The sequence below is a fragment of the Hyla sarda genome, chromosome 9 (assembly GCF_029499605.1).
Source record: "Hyla sarda isolate aHylSar1 chromosome 9, aHylSar1.hap1, whole genome shotgun sequence".
Classification (NCBI taxonomy): domain Eukaryota; kingdom Metazoa; phylum Chordata; class Amphibia; order Anura; family Hylidae; genus Hyla; species Hyla sarda.
In genome coordinates, this window is record NC_079197.1 from 25,208,076 (window position 1) to 25,228,241 (window position 20,166).

Sequence of the window (20,166 nt, forward strand, 5' to 3'; positions counted from 1 at the left end):
GGGGGCTTTTTTTTTTATTTTCCCTTGTGAAAATGAAAAATTTAGGGTGACACCAGCATTTTAGTGAAATTATTTTTTTTTTTTTTCATTTTCCCATCCAACTTTAATGAAAATTTGTCAAATACCTGTGGGGTGTTCAGGCTCACTATACCCCTTGTTATGTTCTGTGAGGGGTGTCGTTTCCAAAATGGGGTCACATGTCTGTATTTATTTATTTTGCGCTTATGTCAGAACCGCTGTAAAATCAGCCACCCCTGTGCAAATCACCAATTTAGGCCTCAAATGTACATGGTGCGCTCTCACTCCTGAGCCTTGTTGTGCGTCCGCAGAACATTTTACGCCCACATATGGGGTATTTCCGTACTCAGGAGAAATTGCGTTACAAATTTTGGGGGTCTTTTTTTCCTTTTACCTCCCGTGAAAATAAAAAGTAAAGGACAACGCCAGCATGTTAATGTAAAAAAAAATTTTTTTTTACACTAACAGGCTGGTGTAGACCCAACTTTTCTTTTTCATAAGGGGTAAAAGGAAAAAAAAGCCCCCAAAATTAGTAACGCAATTTCTCCCGAGTACAGAAATACCCCATATGTGGCACTAAACTGTTTCCTTGAAATACGACAGGGCTCCGAAGTGAGAGAGCGCCATGCGCATTTGAGGACTAAATTAGGGATTGCACAGGGGTGGACATAGGGGTATTCTACGCCAGTGATTCCCAAACAGGGTGCCTCCAGCTGTTGCTAAACTCCCAGCATGCCTGGACAGTCAGTGGCTGTCCGGAAATGCTGGGAGTTGTTGTTTTGCAGCAGCTGTAGGCTCTGTTTTGGAAACACTGCCGTACAATACGTTTTTTATTTTTTATTAGGGGGACAGTGTAAGGGGGTGTATATGTTGTGTTTTACTCTTTATTATGTGTAAGTGTAGTGTTTTTAGGGTACGTTCACACTGGCGGGTTTACAGTGAATTTACCGCTAGGAGTTTGCGCTGCGGTGAAAAATTTGCCACAGCTCAAACTTGAAGCAGAAAACTTACTGTAAACCCGCCAGTGTGAATGTACCCTGTACGTTGACATTGGGGGGGGGGGCAAACCTCCAGCTGTTTCAAAACTACAACTCCCAGCATGTACTGACAGACCGTGCATGCTGGGAGTTGTACTTTTGCAACAGCTGGAGGCACACTGGTTGGAAAACCTTCAGTTAGGTTCTGTTACCTAACTCAGTATTTTCCAACCAGTGTGCCTCCAGCTGTTGCAAAAGTACAACTCCCAGCATGTACTGATCGCCGAAAGGCATGCTGGGAGATGTAGTTATGCAACAGCTGGAGGGATCGCAACTACAACTCCCAGCATGCCCAGAGAGCTGTTTAGGCTTGCTGGGAGTTGCAGTTTTGCAACATCTGTAGAGCTATAGTTTAGAGACCACTGCATAGTGGTCTCCAAACTGTGGACCTCCAGATGTTGCAAAACTACAACTCCCAGCATGCCCAGACAGCAAACTGCTGTCTGGGCATGCTGGGAGTTGTAGTTTTGCAAGATCTGGAGGTGCACAGTATAGAGATCACTTTGCAGTGGTCTCAAACTGTAGACCTCCAGCTGTTGCAAAACTGCAACTCTCAGCAAGCCTAAACAGCTCTCTGGGCATGCTGGGAGTTGTAGTTTTGCAACATCTGGAGGGTTACAGTTTAGAGACCACTATAGTGGTCTCAGACTGTAGCCCTCCAGATGTTGCTAAGTAACTCACCGGCTTCCGTTGGATCCAGGGAGCTGCGTCGCGGTCCTCTTCTTCCGCCGCAGATCTCCGTCGCCGCCGCTGATCGTCGCCGCTGCCGTCGCCGCTGGGTAAGTGGATCTTCGGCACCGGTCCCTGTCGGTTTCCCCGTCCTGCCCCGCCTATTGTGGGTGGGCAGGACGGTGAAACCGAAAGTAAACCCCTCCGCCCCCGATCTGCTATTGGTGGTCGCGTCTAGACCACCAATAGCAGAGATAGGAGGGGTGGCAACTCTGCCACCTCACTACTATCGCTACAGGGGGATTGTGGGTGTCTAGGACACCCGCGATCCCCCTTCTATTCCGGGTCACCATAGACCCGTATGACCCGGAATCGGCGCAAATCGCAAGTGTGAATTCACTTGCGATTTGCGCCGATCGCCGACATGGGGGGTCTAATGACCCCCCTGGGCATTTGCGCGGGGTGCCTGCTGATAGATATCAGCAGTCACCCCGGCGCGATCCCCGCCCGGCGCGCGGCGGGGACCGAAATTCCCACGGGCGTACAGGTACGCCCTTGGTCCTTAAGTACCAGGGAGCAAAGGCGTACCTGTATGCCCTTGGTCCTTAAGGGGTTAAATCCTGCGCATCAAATAAGCACAGGATACTGTACATGCGAATACACCCTAAGGGTACGTTCAGACGAGCGGATTTACGGCGGATCCGCCTCTGAAGGACCTCTGTATGGTGCCTTTACATGTGCCTGCTCGGAGCGGCAATACGCTGCTACGTGCAGACACACTGAAGCGATGTGCATGCGCGGTGTACTCGCACACATCGCGGCAGCACTCCCTGCTCTATGAGCTAGGCCGAGAGCTGCCGCGATGTGCGAGTATACTGCGCATGCGCGCGGAGACTTGCACATCGCAGTGTGTCTGCTCATAGGGGCGTATTGCCGATCCGAGCAGGCACATGTAAAGGCAGTATATAGAGGTCCTTCAGCGGTGGATCCGCAGCAAAATATGCACGGAAAATCCGCTCGTCTGAATGCACCCTAAGGGTACGTTCAGAAGGACGAATCTGCAGCATATTGTACACTGCGGATCTGCCACTGATGTACCCTACAGTGTTGCCTCCAACTGTGCCCACTGGTATGAGCAGACACGCTGTGATGCCACCCGCATGCGCAGTATACTCGCACACATCATAGCTGCTCTCGGCCTAGCTCAGGGAGCAGGGGGGAGCGTCTGCGATGTGTGCGAGTATACTGCGCATGAGCACGGCGACTCGCACATCGCAGTGTCTCTTCTCATAGCGTCGGATTGCCGCTATGAGCAAGCACAGATGGAGGCAACTCTGTAGGATCTGTCTGTCTGAACTTACCCTAAGGTACCCTTATGCTTATTTTTGCTGAAGCAGATTTGTAGCAGAAAATATGCACGTGTGAATGCACCCTTCAGGAATATTCCTTTTTATCTGGCCAGAATTCAAGTATGAAAAAGTTTACTGCAAGACACGAGTTACACAACAAATGCGCGTTGGAGTCGCTGTCATTGATTTTTGCAGGATTCTATGCAGTCTCAAGCAGACTGCATACATCTATATAAAAATACAGGATATCCTATAACATCAGCTGTGACGCAAGGGAACTACAACACTCTACAGATAAACAAGAGAACTACTGCATACAATCTTAAAGAAAGCAATGATAGTGTCTCCAATGCACAAGTTGCATCCCGAAGTACCCCTAGTCTTACCTCGTCACAACAATTTGCTTGTGTTTTTTTCTTTTTAATAGAAACTTTTGTACCTCCAGAGACCCACTCTGCCGTGTTCAAAATCTCTGCACTTAAAGGGGTATTCCAGGAAAAAACTTTTTAATATATATCAACTGGCTCCAGAAAGTTAAACAGATTTGTAAATTACTTCTATTAGAAAATCTTAATCCTTTCAGTACTTATGAGCTTCTGAAGTTAAGGTTGTTCTTTTCTGTCTAAGTGCTCTCTGATGACGCGTGTCTCGGGAAAAGCCCAGTTTAGAAGCAAATTCCCATTGCAAACCTCTTCTAAACTGGGCGGTTCCCGAGACGCGTGTCATCAGAGAGCCCTTAGACAGAAAAGAACAACCTAAACTTCAGAAGCTCATAAGTACTGAAAGGATTGAGATTTTTTAATAGAAGTGATTTACAAATCTGTTTAACTTTCTGGAGCCAGTTGATATATATATATAAAAAAAAGTTTTTTTCCTGGATAACCCCTTTAATGTCTACAGCAGTGTTTCCCAACCAGGGTGCCTCCAGCTGTTGCAAAACTACAATTCCCAGCATGCTCGGACAGCCAAAGGCTGTCCGGGCATGCTGGGAATTGTAGTTTTGCAACAGCTGGAGGCACCCTGGTTGGGAAACACTGGTCTACAGTGTCCATGATCGTCTGTTGTCCTCCTATTTCAGGTGGCTGACCTGACTGAGGGGATGGGAGCTGTTTAAACCCCCTTAAATGATGATAGTATGTGATGTATTGTCACAAAAATGGCCCCAGCACTGGGGGGGGTCAACATGAAAAATAAAGAAAAAACACTGCAAAACTACTCACCTTCCAGAGGGGGGCCAGCCACTGAAAAAGCAAGATTGAGACAAAAAAGTAAATATAAGCAAATTACACTGTTTCATAACTATTCAACTGCAACACATTAATGAATAACACATCTATAGGGCCGGAGTACCCCTTTAGCTTTCAAGACAGGTACAGGTAAGCAGCCTAAGGTCAGATACTCACTTTTTTTTTTTATCATCTGTTTATAGGAGACTTGCTCGAGGAGCCTGTTGCCATAATAGAGGGGTATAATTCTTACTTCAGTTTCAGCCGTGTGAGAAGTGGGTACTCGGGTAAGTAGTAATTCATCTTTTATACCTTTTTAGATTTTCCCCTATTCATTTGGCTACATTGTGTTATAGGGGCAGCTTCATCTACACAACACTGAGCCCTGGGGTCCTGGGTTTGCTTCCGATTTGCATAATCTCTATTTGTTTGGGTTTCTTTTAAGGTTCTCTGGTTAAAGGGGTACTCCCCTGGAAAACATTTTTTTTTTTTTTAAATCAACTGGTGCCAGAAAGTTAAACAGATTTGTAAATTACTTCTATTAAAAACAATCTTAATCTTCCAGTACTTATTAGCTGCTCAATACTACAGAGGAAATTATTTTTCTTTTTGGAACACAGAGCTCTCTGCTGACGCCTCTGTCTATTTTAAGAACTGTCCAGAGTAGGAGAAAATCCCCATATAAAACATATGCTGCTCTGGACAGAGATGTCAGCAGAGAGCTCTGTGTTCCAAAAAGAAAAGAATTTCCTCTGTAGTATCCAGCAGCTAATAAGTGCAAATCTGTTTACCTTTCTCGCACCAGTTGATGGGGGGGGGGGGGGGGGGGGAAGTTCTCCACCAGAGTACCCCTTTAATCCTTCCTGTACTTATCAGCTACTGTATGCTCCACAGGAAGTTCTTTTCTTTTTGAATTTCTTTCCAGTCTGACCACAGTGCTCTCTGCTGACAACTCTGTCCATGTCAGGAACTGTCCAGAGCAGGAGAGGTTTGCTATGGGGATTTGCTCCTACTCTGCACAGTGACCACAGTGCTCTCTGCTGTCATCTCTGTCCAGAGTAGAGCAAATCCCCATAGCAAACCTATCCTGCTCTGGACAGTTCCTGACATGGACAGAGTTGTCAGCAGAGAGCACTGTGGTCAGACTGGAAAGAAATTCAAAAAGAAAAGAACTTCCTGTGGAGCATACAGCAGCTGATAAGTAGATTTGTTTTAATAGAAGTAATTTACAAATCTGTTTAACTTTCTGGTACCAGTTGATTTATTAAAAATAAAAATAAAATACGTTTTCTAGAGGAGTACCCCTTTAACTCCCACTACAGAAAACATACTAATAGGTATAAAGTAAAGAAATGTGAATGTCCAGTGCAAGATCGATCCAACGTAGCAATTTATTAATAAAACCTCAGTACATGGACATAGCGGGCACAGGTGACGCGTTTCGGCCCACCTATTGACTAAGGCCCATTAGGTGGCCCGAAATGCGTCACCTGTGCCCGCTATATCCATGTACTGAGGTTTTATTAATAAATTGCTACGTTGGATCGATCTTGCACTGGACATTCACATTTCCTCAGTTTCCGTTTCTGGCACTGCCCATGCAAGTCCGAGCACATTGGTGTTAGAGGAAGAGAGCTGGGATTACACTTCTATTCCTGAATAGGTATAAAGTAGTATGAAATGTGTGTAGCATAGGGTGGGTTCAAACAATGGACTTTCTGCAGAATTCCGCTAGTGAATTTAGGGTTTTAAAGTTTTTCTATTGTATTCAATGGGGATTATGCTGTGTAGTGCGCACTGTAAAATATCAGCTTGCATTCCGTGCGGAAAGCCTAATGTAACAGAATCTATTCTAAACTTACTTACAGAAAGTCCTTTGTGTGACCCCAGCTATAGAGGGATTAGACCCAATGGGGGATGGACTGATGTAAGTGATGTGAGGTGCAGAGCTTGTTGGTGCTATACAGATAACGGAAATAAATGATAAATCTTTTTCATGTCTTATAGGTAGATGATGGTATAATTTCAAGTTGTCATATACTGTCACACTTCATTATAATGATGATGTTGTTTTTATTTGGATCTTTGATGGTAATGCGAGTATATGTAAGGCTTATGTAGTTGTGGGACAGGGGGGCTGGCTGCTGTGACTAGGGGATACAAAGTAAAATGTACTGTAGAAGTGGGGAGAGGCCTGCTGTGACTACTAGGGAAGCTGTCGGCTCTACCTAATGGAGACGTGATAAGGAGAGTAGGGGCACAGCTTCTAGTTTTAGATGGGAGCGCTGTTCTGACTGCCGGTGAGGGACACATAGTTTTGGTAAGGATGTGCCGCAGTCAGTGTCAGTGATGAACTGGGCCACTGATACGTCTTTTGCCTGACAAGTCACCTACATATCATTCCTGTATTGTATAGGAGTTGCCACCTTCTGTAAAAACAGCACAACACCGCTGGCAGCAGAGGAAGGACTGTCTGGACAACTGGCTGGTCAGAGAGGGTCTATTGGCTGCTATGGAGACACGGAGGAATTCTCTGGAGAGGAGCTGCTGTCTCTAGACCAGGAGGGGAGAACCGTGATCACACAACACAAGATCCTGTATGTTATTGTGTTATCTTACATTTTAATAGGCAATTCTATCTCAATGAAAATACACAATGCATGCCTAGAGGGCTTCCCATCTCATAAAATGATGAAAGTCTTGGAGACTTTCCCTCAGTCTGTACTCCATGCGCAGAAACGAAGGGATACAGTGCTCAGAGAAGCTCCCCTGTCCATTTATTTTAGGGAAGGGTGGGGGTCTCAGCAGCTGGACCCTCACGAGCACAACTTCTGACAATGGTTGTGTGTGCAGTTGCTTAGTCCCATTTGCTTAAATGGAGCTGAGCTGCAATATCAGGCACAACCTGTGGAATCGAGTGGTGCTGTTTTTGCAAAAAAAAAAAAAAAAAAAAAAAAAAGTGTTTTTCTAATACTTGACAACCTCTTTTAAAGGGGTACTCCGCCCCTAGACATTTTATCCCCTATCCAAGGATACGGGATAAGATATTTGATCACAGGGGTCCTGCCCCTGAGGATCCCCGCGATCTCTCCTGCAGCACCCTGAGTCATCAGTTCTCCAGAGCTACGTTTATTCCGTGGCTGATGACTCACGATACAGGGACTGGAGGTTTGTGATGTCATGGCTCCACCCCCTCATGACGTTAATGCAAGTCTATGGGAGGGGGCGTGACTGTTGCCATGCCCCTCCCGTAGACTTGTATTAAGGCGGCAGGGAGTGATGTCACGAGGGGCTGGAGCCATGACGTTGCAAACCTCCGGTCCCTGTATCGTGAGTAATCAGCCACGGAGCAAATGTAGCTCTGGAGAGCTGATGACTGAGGGGGGGAGGAGAGATCGCGGTAGTCCTCAGCAGCGGGACCCCTGCAATCAGACCTCTTATCTCCTATCCTTGGATAGGGGATAAGATGTCTAGGGGCGGAGTACCCCTTTTAATGTTTGATCACTCGCACACTCATGATCAGGCATTCCAAGTAGACTGATGCTCCGATTGACCGTGCTCATTGCTTCTCCATTCAAATTTATTATGAGGTATGGAAAAGCTGAGTGCTGTTTGTATATGATTTCTGCTCTAACTAATGTGACCTGTGCACAATACTTGCTTGGCATTGGATCGTTGCCTTGGCAAATGTCGCACCCAGCATAACGCTGCACCACTTCAAAAGAGTTCACCTGTAGAAACCCTATAACCCCAAAATGTAGGTGTTTATATATGTGTTCCTAATAATGTAAATTCTGCCCTTCAGCACAACAGACAGTAAGGAGGAAACCTTGACTGTCATCAATGTTTACTGCCCAAGAGCAGATCCCGAGAAGCCTGAACGCAAGAGTTACAAGCTGCGCTTTTACCGTTTGCTTCAGATCCGGGCAGAAGCCATTTTGAAAAATGGAGGGTGAGTCTTAAAGCTGGAATCCAGAACTTGTCCTTTTCAGAGGAATCATTATGGTGAATGAATTCTCTGTTGTTTCAGCCACGTGATTATATTGGGTGATGTCAATACATCCCATAAACCCATTGACCACTGTGATCCGACAGATCTGGTAAGTTCTAGAACATGTCAGATGTATAAGGTTTAAAATAAAGAACATACCATTCATTTAAATAGGTACTAGGCAAATAGGGATGGGTTCATGTATCCCTGGAGTGTGACAGCCCCTTCATTCTGATAGTAGTCAGGGGTTTTGGGGTCAGAGCCCCACAACCAAACAAACATTGATGATCATCAGTGCTTTTATTTCCAGACAACCCTTATAAGTTTTTGTTGAGGACTGTCCTAGTATAAGATTGGGGAGTATAAATTGTTGCCTCTATGAATTACCTCTCCAGGTCCAGCCCTCTCTGCTTTGCTAGTGACGTTCAGAACTGAATATCATCGGCAGAGCAAGGAGAGGGCATCAATGGGGTAAGTAAAGAGAGGGACCAGGGCAGAGCAAACTGTCGGTGGTGGACCAAGCAAGGTGAGTATGGTGTAGTTCAGTGGTCTTCAACCTGCAGACCTCCAGATGTTGCTAAACTACAAATCCCAGCATGCCCAGACAGCCAACGGCTGTCTGGGCATGCTGGGAGTTGTAGTTTTGCAACATCTGGAGGGGTCCGCAGGTTGAAGGCCACTGGTGTAGTTTATGGTATACACACACAGCAGGATGTAATGTGGGTTTAGAGTAAATTGGAATACCTTTTTTAAAAGTCTTATTTCCCATGATGGGCCCACGTTTTACTTTTTGTGACACTAGATGGCGCTGAACAAGCAACAGCATGCATATACAAATAAAATAGTTTAATTCAATTACGAATAACTTTGGTTTTAAAGTGATTGGTAATTTCTAACCAAGTTCCTATAGATTCAGCCACATTAAATGGTTTATCCCATGGTTACAACTTATCAGTGGTGGTTTTGACCACTCAGACCCCAATGACCATGAAAATGGGGTCCCTTGTCCCCCAGTGAATTGTGCAGTATTGAGCATGCTTGCTGCCACTCCATTCACTTGTTATGGCACTGCTTATGATGGCTAAGAGCTGCACTTGGCGGCAAGGCCGTCGCTCCATTCGCCTGATTAGTGGGATCCCAGAATATATATATATATTAGTGTGTTTTTAAATATATATTTAAAAACATATAAAAAAAAATATATATTTAAAAACATATAAAAAAATATATATATTTAAAAACATATAAAAAAGTGTGTGTGTGTGTATATATATATATATATATATATATATATATATATATATATATATATATATATATATATATATATATATATGTATATGTAATATAAATTATTTTTTTTTAATATATATTTAAAAGGGTATTCAAGGCAAAAACTTTTTTTTATATATCAACTGGCTCCGGAAAGTTAAACGGATTTGTAAATTACAAATTACTTCTATAAAAAAATCTTAATCCTTCCAATAGTCATTAGCTTCTGAAGTTTTCTGTCTAACTGCTCAATGATGAGGTCACGTCCCGGGAGCTGTGCATGATGGGAGAATATCCCTTGCATGATGGGAAAATATCCCCATAGGAGCTGGACAGCTCCCGGGACGTGAGTCATCAGAAAGCAGTTAGACAGAAAACAGCAACTCAACTTCAGAAGCTAATAACTATTGGAAGGATTAAGATTTTTTAATAGAAGTAATTTACAAATCTGTTTAACTTTTTGCCTGGAATACCCCTTTTTAATGTTTCAAAAAAAATGAATAATGAATAATATATATGTGTGTGTGTATGTATGTATATATATATGTGTGTATATATATATATATAATATATATTTATTTATATTTATATTTTTTTATTTTTTTTTATTTATTTAAATATGTTTTTGAAAGAAAAAAAATGAACATAAAATTCAAACAATCCTCCGGGGGATCATACCACTCCTTATACAGTATGAGAGTACAATAAGCCACAGAATATAGGATGCATGAACAACGCATAACTGAAACCAGTTACCGGGACTATATACCAGATAAGATAGTAAGGCACAGTACATCCCCCGAGAGAACACAAACACCAATAAACATGACAAACACAGACACAACCAGTCACACACACTAGAACACATCCTAGGAGCTCACCTTCCAACCCAGTAACCATACTACACCTGGGAGACCCCCCGAACCGGAGGATCCGTAGAGACATCCAGCAGCAACCATGGCACCCACACTTTGTCAAATTGACTCTATATAATTTTATATATTAATCCTGTGAACAGGTCATATGTACTGTTTGTGTTTCAACCTCTTTGTCAGGTCCCCTAGAAGCTGAACATTATTTTTTTCATAGTTTAATACTTTTATATTTTGCTTTTAATCTAATATAAATGTCTTATTTTTTGTTTTCACATGTAACATTTAGGAAGTCTTTGAAGAAAACCCAGGACGTCAATGGTTGAACCAATTCCTTGCTGACCCTGTTGTATCTAAAGCGGTAGTTTCCGATGAACAAAGTGGCGGTCTGTTTCTAGACAGCTTCCGTTACTTCCACCCCACTCAGAAGAATGCATTTACCTGCTGGTGCTCTGCTTCTGGTGCACGGCAGACCAACTATGGCACACGCATAGACTATATTCTGGCCAATAGAAAGCTGGTAGAAGCTGAGTTTTTGGATTCCATCATTCTGCCAGAAGTGGAAGGATCTGACCATTGCCCAGTTAAGGCACTTATGAAGTGTTACCCGCTGGCAGCTGACAAATGCCCCTCACTTTGCACTAAGTACCTCCCTGAGTTTGCTGGTCGGCAGCAGAAACTCTCTCAGTTTTTGGTTAAAAAGAATAAAGACCTGGAAATTTCCTCTGCAGACACCAAGGAGCTGTCAACTTCTCAGTGCTCGAGTGAAGGCTCTGAACCGAGTTCTGCCCGTAAGAGGACTATTGAGAAGGTCGGCGAAAACAATGGGAAAAAAGGTAAACCAGGCTCCAAAGGTGGGCAGGGCAGTCTCCTTGGATTCTTCAAACCTGTGTTGGCCAAGTCCGGTGTGAGCGAAGGACAGAATAACTTTCATAACCCTGTGTCTGAGACGAAACATGTGACAGCAGTAACACAAGACTCTGCTCCAGCTCTGACCTCTGGGACCCAAAATGGAAACCAACAGCCAAGTGCGTTCTGGAAGACCCTTCTGAAAGGGCCACCTCCTCCACCCAACTGTAAGGGGCACGGAGAGCCCTGTGTCTTGCGAACGGTTAAAAAGGCCGGTCCTAACTGTGGCCGTCAGTTTTACGCCTGTGCCCGGCCCATGGGACACACCTCTAACCCACAGGCGCGCTGCAACTTTTTTTTGTGGGTTAACAAGAAATCCGGGGCAGACGGGTGATCGATCTTTTATGGATCTTTTTAGGGATCCTACATACAGAACTGATTCTTGTTTAACGTACAACGTTGTGCACGTTTCCAGAGTAAAGGGAAGGCTGTAGAGCAATGTTTCCCAACCAGTGTGCCTCCAGCTGTTGCAAAACTACAACTCCCAGCATGCTCGGACAGCCAAAGGCTGTCCGGGCATGCTGGGAGTTGTAGTTTTGCAACAGCTGGAGGCACACTGGTTAGGGAAATACTGCTGTAGAGCATCTAGACACCGTGGAACCATAAAACAATATGTTGAGCAACTAACCTTGCTGAAGATTGGCAATGATCGCTGTGTAAAGGGTATGAGGGGGCTCTGGAGTTTGGGATTTTGGTCAGAGTGCATGTGGCATTTTATATGATCTAAACTAAAGCACTTCGTTTATATGCCTTAGCAAGAAAAAAATGTTTTTAATATTTTTGGAAATTTATAACATTTTTGTACTTGATCTAATAATAAAATATCTCGAAAATTAATTTAATATTGTAACACCCCACACCTCCACAGAGACAAGCCTTTCGATATTCACTTAACACGGCAATATATAACCCTAAAGGGTAACTAGAGCAACAAGTGGGAAATTCCATTCCTAGTGGTGTCCTTTGTCTGTGTGCGAGTTGTTCCAGACAGTTATTCAGTTCACGGCTGTAAATGTTCACACAGGCCCTTTCAGTGTCCTCTTTCTTCTCCATCCAGCCCAGACCGTCATGACAATTTTCTCTAGCCACCACTTGTCTCTACAGAAATTGACAGACAGACATTTTAGGTTCTGCCTTTTCCCAGCATCTATTGGGGCCCACAGTAGAGTGAGTAAATAAGTGGATTGAGGAAGAGAAGGTAGGTCCTTGTTATTAGGTAGTTTGGTCTCTACAGTAGGTCTCTTTCTCATAGTTTTCCCTTTTCCATCCCACGTAGGTGCTCCGCGTAGGTAGGTCCTCCTGGTAGAAAAAAAAATCTTGTAGGTAGCTGTCCCCTCTGTAGACCATAGTAGCCCCCACCATACTGTAATAAGCAGTCCTCTGTAGGGAATAGGCCCCTCTGTAGGCAATAGCCCCCTGTAGTTGGCAGCCCACCTGTAGACGGTTGCCACCTTACAAAAAACAAACAAACCGCTATAGCTCAGCTTTATAATCAGGATCCTGTGCAGATCCCCAGCATTGCCTCTCCACTGCACTCTGGTGCACAATGATGTCATTTATCTGCGTAGCGGAAAAGACACGGTCTCTTTTGACTGCCTGCCTGCGGGTAGTCATGATTGGCTGACAGGCTTAGGACCTGCCTTTTTTTTTTTTTTTTTTAAATAAAAAATAAATAAATTCTCAACCGAGCCCTGCCTGGGGCCCAACTCTGGCTGCGGGCAGCGCAAGAGTGTGTTTGGATAGGAGTATGAATACTAGGGTTAACCTTGAGAAGGAGAGAGTTGGCAGTTCGCACCCTAAGCGTCAGAAGCTACAAATCTAGGTGAAAAAAACTGTTAAAAAAAATTGTTAAAGGGGTTCCCCAGGGTTAGAAAAACAAGCTGATTTCTTCCAAAAAGAGCGCCACACCTGTCCTCAGGTTGTGTGTGATATTGCAGCGCAGTTCCATTAAAGTATATGGAGCTAAGTTGTAATTCTACACCCAACCTCAGGACAGATGTGGTTCTGTTTTTGGAAAAAAATTGCTTTTTAAAAATAAATATATCTGGCTAACCCGTTTAAAGTGTTACTGTAATAATGCAGTCTCATTATTACAGACACTTATCCCCTATATACTCATAGGGGATGGGATAGCAGGGGTTTTGACTGGGGCTGGGACCCCCAAAATCTCCTGTACTGGTCCCTTGGCTACTTACAGTCACACTGGCTGCAGCGTTGTCCTGGTTCAGCTGTGATTGGCCGAGCGAGCCGTCACTTTCGTTCGTTCAGGAAGATGGGGGCTGAAGTGTGCCAAGGATGCATAAGCAGCTGGACCCCATACTGGCGGTCGTACACCCCCCCCCCCCCAGTGGTGAGACAATCCCCATATCTGTGGGAAGTTCAGTACCCTGGACTACTACTTTAAGGCTATGTTAACGTCACGAAGTGTCTGCATGGAAAATCTCTGGACATTCCGGAAACTGGGCGTTGCATTCTGTCCGCGGAAACAATGAACGGGTTATTTATTTTCTCTGGACACGGAAAATGGAAACATCTGGCACGGAAATTCTGCCATGTGCACAATGAATGAATGAATTAAACAGGACTCTCTGGTGGAATTCGAATGCAGAATTCAGCACTGAAATTCCGATGTGTGAACATGGCCTTAAGAGTGCAGTGACATCTTGTTTTGCTAATCCGGCAGCTGGATACAGTGGGAGAATTTCAAAGCCGCCTCCTGCTGTATCTGCTCTGTACCCCGTTCATTTCCATACGCGGCCTGGAGTCAGTCAGTTGGCTCATTTTCCGACCGCATCCGTTTTCTAAATCGGACTTAAAACCATGGTCTGCTGCGGTTTTAAGTCCAGTTTAAACTACGAATGCAGTCTGAAAATGAGCCAACGGGAGACACTAGCTGATTCCAGGCCGCATATGGAAATTAATGGGGTACGGAGCAGATACAGCAGGAGGCGGCTTTGCTGGACTTGCAAAACAACATGTGAATGCACCCTGAGGGCTTGTTCATACGAGCAGATTTATATGCGGGTTTTCCGCTGCGTGTTTGAAATGGTGCGGGCTCTACTCGGCTATCCGCAGCAGATTTTCCACGGAGGAATTTACGCGGCGGAAAATCCGCCGCAAGCCCCATTGAAGTCAGTAGGGACTGTGGCAGATTTTCCTCAGCGTAAATTCCGTTGCGGACAATCTGCTATGGATAGCCGAGTAGAGCCCGCACCCTTTCAAATACGCAGCGGAAAACCCGCAAAAACAAAGAGCGTGTGAACGCACCCTTAGGTAACAATATATGACGTCATTCACGTGCTGGAGAGCAGAGGAAGGATGGCTCTTGTCGGTGCCTGCATATTGTGCGTGGCCACAAAAGTGATTGACAGGACGAGGAGCCAATGGCTCTGTCAATCAGCCGAGCCCGAGCGCCGCATTGAACTAAAACAGTGTTTTTCAACCCGTGTGCCTCCAGCTGTTGCAAAACTACAACTCCCAGCATGCCCGGACAGCCAACGGCTGTCCGGGAATGCTGGGAGTTGTAGTTTTGCAGCAGCTGGAGGCACACGGGTTGAAAAACACTGAACTAAAAGACGCGCTTTTATCAGCGCAAAGCTTATCTGAGATAGACCCTGACCCCGGCTGATAACATGATTATTATTACGTCAGTGTTTCCCAACCAGGGTGCCTCCAGCTATTGCAAAACTACAACTCCCAGCATGCCCGGACAGCCAAGTCAAAGGGATAAGTCAGGACCTTGTGGTGTCAGTTGTGCTCTGACCATTTTGGGGCCAATCGGCATTAGAAAAAGAGCCCAATGGTCCCAGAACGGGACAGACCACAACGGCAATGTGAACCTAGCCTCACAATGATCTATTCAGGTCTACTACAGCGCCAACCAATCATTGTGCGTGTGTGTAACTAATGGGACCCATAAAGTTTTTTGTGGTTGAAAAAAAACAAAAGAAAAAACACGTGTCCGCGTGTCAAGCCTCGCTGCGAGACTGCTGCGCTGTACTGCATACCGGAAACAGGAAGTGCCCGAGTCCCTGTCTGGTGAGTGGATTAGTAGAAGTTGTCTGGTGACAGAGCAGAGCTGTGCAGCCGGGGCCGCAACTTTCTCACGGTAAATGGGGGGGGAAAGCGGGTGATCTGATCGGGCAGAAACGGTGAGGGACGGGCTGCCATGTATACAGTATAGTATCCGTGCACAGAGCTTGTGGAGGGCTCCTGTACTTCAGTGGTTAACAGACATTACTGACCAATATTTCTTAATGGGGAGCTTAGTGTCTCTTGTGTGTGAGGAGGTCTATCAGACTGACTATATACATAAGGGCCGGACATATTTATGAATCTAGCCGGGAAAACAAGTTTGGAGCCACACACAGTCATTACTGTTCCCTCATCACTCCCTGTGTCACAGCCATTAATGTTCCCTCATCACTCCCTGTGTCACAGTCATTAATGTTCCCTCATCACTCCCTGTGTCACAGTCATTACTGTTCCCTCATCACTCCCTGTGTCACAGTCATTACTGTTCCCTCATCACTCCCTGTGTCACAGTCATTACTGTTCCCTCATCACTCCCTGTGTCACAGCCATTACTGTTCCCTCATCATTCCCTGTGTCACAGCCATTACTGTTCCCTCATCACTCCCTGTGTCACAGCCATTACTGTTCCCTCATCACTCCCTGTGTCACAGCCATTACTGTTCCCTCATCACTCCCTGTGTCACAGCCATTACTGTTCCCTCATCACTCCCTGTGTCACAGCCATTACTGTTCCCTCATCACTCCCTGTGTCACAGCCATTACTGTTCCCTCATCACTCCCTGTGTCAGTCATTAATGTCCCCCCCTCCTCTCTGTTAGTCCCCTTAGTCCCCTCATCTCCCCTGTCTTAGTCATTAGGGGCCCCTCATCTCCCCTGTGTGTCTTAATCATTAGGGTCCCCCTCATCTCCCCTGTGTGTCTTAATCATTAGGGGCCCCTCATCTCCCCTGTCTTAGTCATTAGGGTCCCCTCATCTCCCCTGTGTGGCACAGTCATTAGTGTCCCTCCCTCATCTCTTCCTGTGTCACGATCATTACTGTCCCCCCCCCCCCTCATCATTCCCTTTTTCACGGACATTAGTGTCTCTCCCCCCCCGATCAATACCTGTGTCATCCCCTCATCTCCCCCATGTGTCTCGGTCATTAGGGTCCCCTCATCTCTCCCGGGTGTCTCGGTCATTAGGGTCCCCTCATCTCTCCCGTGTGCCTCGGTCATTAGGGTCCCCTCATCTCTCCCGTGTGTCTCGGTCATTAGGGTCCCCTCATCTCTCCCGTGTGTCTCGGTCATTAAGGTCCCCAGAAGCCTTCAGAGCAGAAATGTGCTAAAAAATACCATACACAAGTTATATAATGGTCAGAAATAGTGCTGCTCTGCGCAGGTTATCCTGAAATGACAGGTTTGCTTTAAGCACTGTTCCCATCTTTCTCCATCTGTCCCCATTGAATTTGAGCCGCAGCATGCATGCTTGTCCCCCGCTCTTTTGGCTGATTGGGGTCCAATTGGTCAGACCCCCATTGATCTAATAGTTATCCCTTATCCACTGGATACGTGATAACTTATCTCCAGAATGGTGGTCCCGTGTCTTCTCCAGTGGATACGTGATCATTTATCACCAGGTATCCACAGTTTGTGGAGCCCTTCTTTAGTAGGTACATCCAGTAAAGCATATGTGTTTTCACTAGAGATGAGCGAACTTACAGTAAATTCGATTCGTCACGAACTTCTCGGCTCGGCAGTAGATTACTTATCCTGCGTAAATTAGTTCAGCCTTCAGGTGCTCCGGTGGGCTGGAAAAGGTGGATACATTCCTAGGAAAGAGTCTCCTAGGACTGTATCCACCTTTTCCAGCCCACCGGAAAGCTGAACTCATTAATGCAGGAAAAGTCATCAACTGCCGAGCCGAGAAGTTCGTGAGGAATCGAATTTACTGTAAGTTCGCTCATCTCTAGTGATCACCACAGGTGCCGGATAGTCTTGGAAGTCGGTGTTTACCATATGAATGAGATCTTGTCATCCCTTTCATGCTGCCTGAACAGCGAGTCATCAGAGCAGACCCTGGTGGCCTCTCCCTGCACTACCTGCCTTGATTGATGGAGCTATCCTTACACCCAAAGGTCATGTTCACATGGGGGAAAATATGTGGAGCGTTAGCACATTTGACAAACTGGCAGGTGCTAGAACCGCTCAGAAATGCGGCATCTCATAGATTGCAATAAATTTCCTTTAGGACTCCACAGAAGGAATAGACTTGACTATTCTTCCTGCGGATGACTGAATCTGAATTTCCGCAGCAGTGCGGAAAAATCCCATTGAAATCAATGCAGCGGTATGTCTGTGCAGAATACTCCGAGTGGCATTCCGCACATTTTTCACCCATGTTAACCTGGCCAAACTTTATTTAATCAAGGCTGGTGGGTGGAGTAAACTCACTGGGGACCGCCCTAATGAGGCGTGGTTCCCGCAGCATGAAAGTGAGGACAGGTTTCCTTTTAACCCTTTCCCTCCCAGGACAATTGGGTACGTCCTTGGCAGGGACTGGCTTTGGAAAATGATTTCGACATGATCCCCACTATTCCAGCTGAAATCTGTACCAAGGGGCAGCAGCTAATATCCTGCTGTAAGGCTATTTATTTAACTCTTCAGATCCCACAATTAAAGTTGATTGTTGGACCTAAAGTGCATAAATTACTGGTGCTGGTTGGTTCAGGGGCTGATCCGGACCACCGCAGAGTAATCTCGGGGTCTTGATCAGCCTGCATGACGTATGGAGGGTCCCTTTCTGACTCTGTGCCGTCCTCATGGTGCTCTGCTTCTTCAGCTTTGTTTTGCAGGCTAGAGAAGCAGAACACTTATCAATGCTGTAATATATATATATATATATATATATATATATATATATATATATATATATTATAGTGTCTATGGTTGGTTTTCGGACCATATCTGTTTTTTTAGCCAGACTGAAAACCATGGTCTGCTGCACATTTCAGTTTGGTCCAAATACCAGATAAGGTTGGAAAATGAGCCAATCAGAGACACTACCTGACTCGAGGCGGCTCATTGAAATCTAAGGGGTACGATCCAGCAGCAGCAGTATGACAGGAGCCGGTTTTGAAGTTCTCCCACCTAATCCAACTGAATCCGGATACACAAATCCGAGATGTAAATGCGCCCTTGCAAAACTGGCTGTGGGCAGCATTAAAAAAAAAAAGTAGTTTGGCACAATAGGTTAAAAGTTGCAGAAAAAGTCCCAGAGGAGGAACCACATAAAGTGGTGTACCTATGTATAATAAAAAAGTGTACCAGCCCCATATTCATCACATGCAGCTGTTAATAAATATGGAGCATGTATACATTAACCCCTCCCAAATATCCCCTTCAGCATACAAGTCAGATATACAGCACCATTTTTTCTCCTCCTGCCTTTTGTTGGGTGATGCAAGATTTCAACATCTGTACAGAGAGAGACAAGAGACGTCAGACTTGTTTTTTGGTGAAGCAAATGAGGTGGAAGGTCCTGGCAGAATGTCCCTCATTTTGTAGCATTTCCATTTAGTTATTAAGTCAGACACAGAATTTTCTCTTAAAAGCAGGGCTGCCCGACATTTAGCTGATCACCACAGGCGGCTCCCAGAACCCCCCACCATGATATCATAGAATCTTCCCACCATCCTTGGGCTACATTCACATCAATGCTGCGCTCTGTCCCATTCGGGGTCTGTTCAGCTCTTTTTTTTTTTTTTTCGCCAAATGGGCCCTGAACAAGTCGGAGCACAACTAACACCATCGGGTCCCAACGGATCCCATGGACATTGAATGGGGTCTGACTGGTGTCTGTAATTTAAGGGGAGTTAAGCTAAGAAAAATACAAGGTATTCTGTGTTGCTTATTTTTTCCCGTCCAACTTGCGACTTTGTGATGGCGCTTCCTTTAACGGAGCTCAGCTGTGATGAGAATGAGTCCTTACACTGCAGTAAATGTAGTATTACATGGCTGCCATTCAGATGTAATACGTGGGATGCTGCTTGTCTATAGCCATTCTGGCTTACAGAGGAGGTGGGGGCTTTGAATGCATATGTCTTTATATATCCTGATAGGGCGTATGTACAAGGTAGGGTCTTCATATGTGTGGTCCATCTTTAGCACCAAAACAATATGTAAGATGCCTGTACTGTTGGCAAGGGTCTCTCAAGGACATGCTGGCTACCTGGGGACTGGCACCTTCAGTAATCTCCACCAGTATAGTAAGCACAAAGGGCAGGACGGCATCATTTAATCTGTCATAGAGTCTGCACGGTTTATAACTATACAGGATGCTATAATCATTGTTATCTTATTATGCTCATATTACTATCAGGACTCGCGATCTGTGCAGGCCCGGGCTGGTTTTATAGCTTCCTGACGCTGCATCCATTTATTAGGGGGCTGTCCCATGTCTAAATATTAATTTACTCCCTTTAGATCAGGCAAAAACAAGGCACATTTTCTATTGGGAATTCTTTAAAAAAAATTGAAAAATAAAATTTAAAAAAGAATTCCTTTTGTGGTTACATTTATAGTAACCTTGAATGTTTCCTCTCGGAACGTCCAGCGTTGTGAGAAGAAGCAGAGTCTAGTGCGCCAATTCTTATTGTACAATAGCAAGAATCAATCTGCCGCTTGGGTGGGAAGACTACAACTTCCAGCATGTCCTAAAAGCTGAAGGATATCAGGCCATGCTGGGAAATGTAGTTTTGCAACAGCTGAAGAGACATAGATTGAAGACTGCTGCCTAAAACAGTGTTTTTCA

The 20,166-nt window shown here is 45.2% G+C and overlaps 2 protein-coding genes across 7 annotated transcripts in view; both read left to right on the forward strand.

The window, feature by feature from the left end:
• Nucleotides 1–11,808, forward strand: part of APEX2 (apurinic/apyrimidinic endodeoxyribonuclease 2) — a 59,284-nt gene extending 47,476 nt beyond the window's left edge. For all 6 annotated transcript variants that reach the window (XM_056540255.1, XM_056540254.1, XM_056540249.1 and 3 more), the window contains exons 3-7: nucleotides 4,503–4,586; nucleotides 6,716–6,896; nucleotides 8,105–8,251; nucleotides 8,330–8,399; nucleotides 10,724–11,808. In XM_056540255.1, the coding sequence (XP_056396230.1) occupies nucleotides 4,503–4,586; nucleotides 6,716–6,896; nucleotides 8,105–8,251; nucleotides 8,330–8,399; nucleotides 10,724–11,677 (1,436 nt within the window). In that variant the 3' untranslated portion in view covers nucleotides 11,678–11,808. The remainder of the gene's footprint in view (nucleotides 1–4,502; nucleotides 4,587–6,715; nucleotides 6,897–8,104; nucleotides 8,252–8,329; nucleotides 8,400–10,723) is intronic.
• Nucleotides 11,809–15,344: 3,536 nt separating this feature from the next.
• BCAP31 (B cell receptor associated protein 31) overlaps nucleotides 15,345–20,166 on the forward strand; it is a 45,744-nt gene continuing 40,922 nt past the window's right edge. Inside the window, exon 1 of the mRNA XM_056540268.1 lies at nucleotides 15,345–15,451. The gene's annotated coding sequence lies outside the window, so the exon portion shown is untranslated. The remainder of the gene's footprint in view (nucleotides 15,452–20,166) is intronic.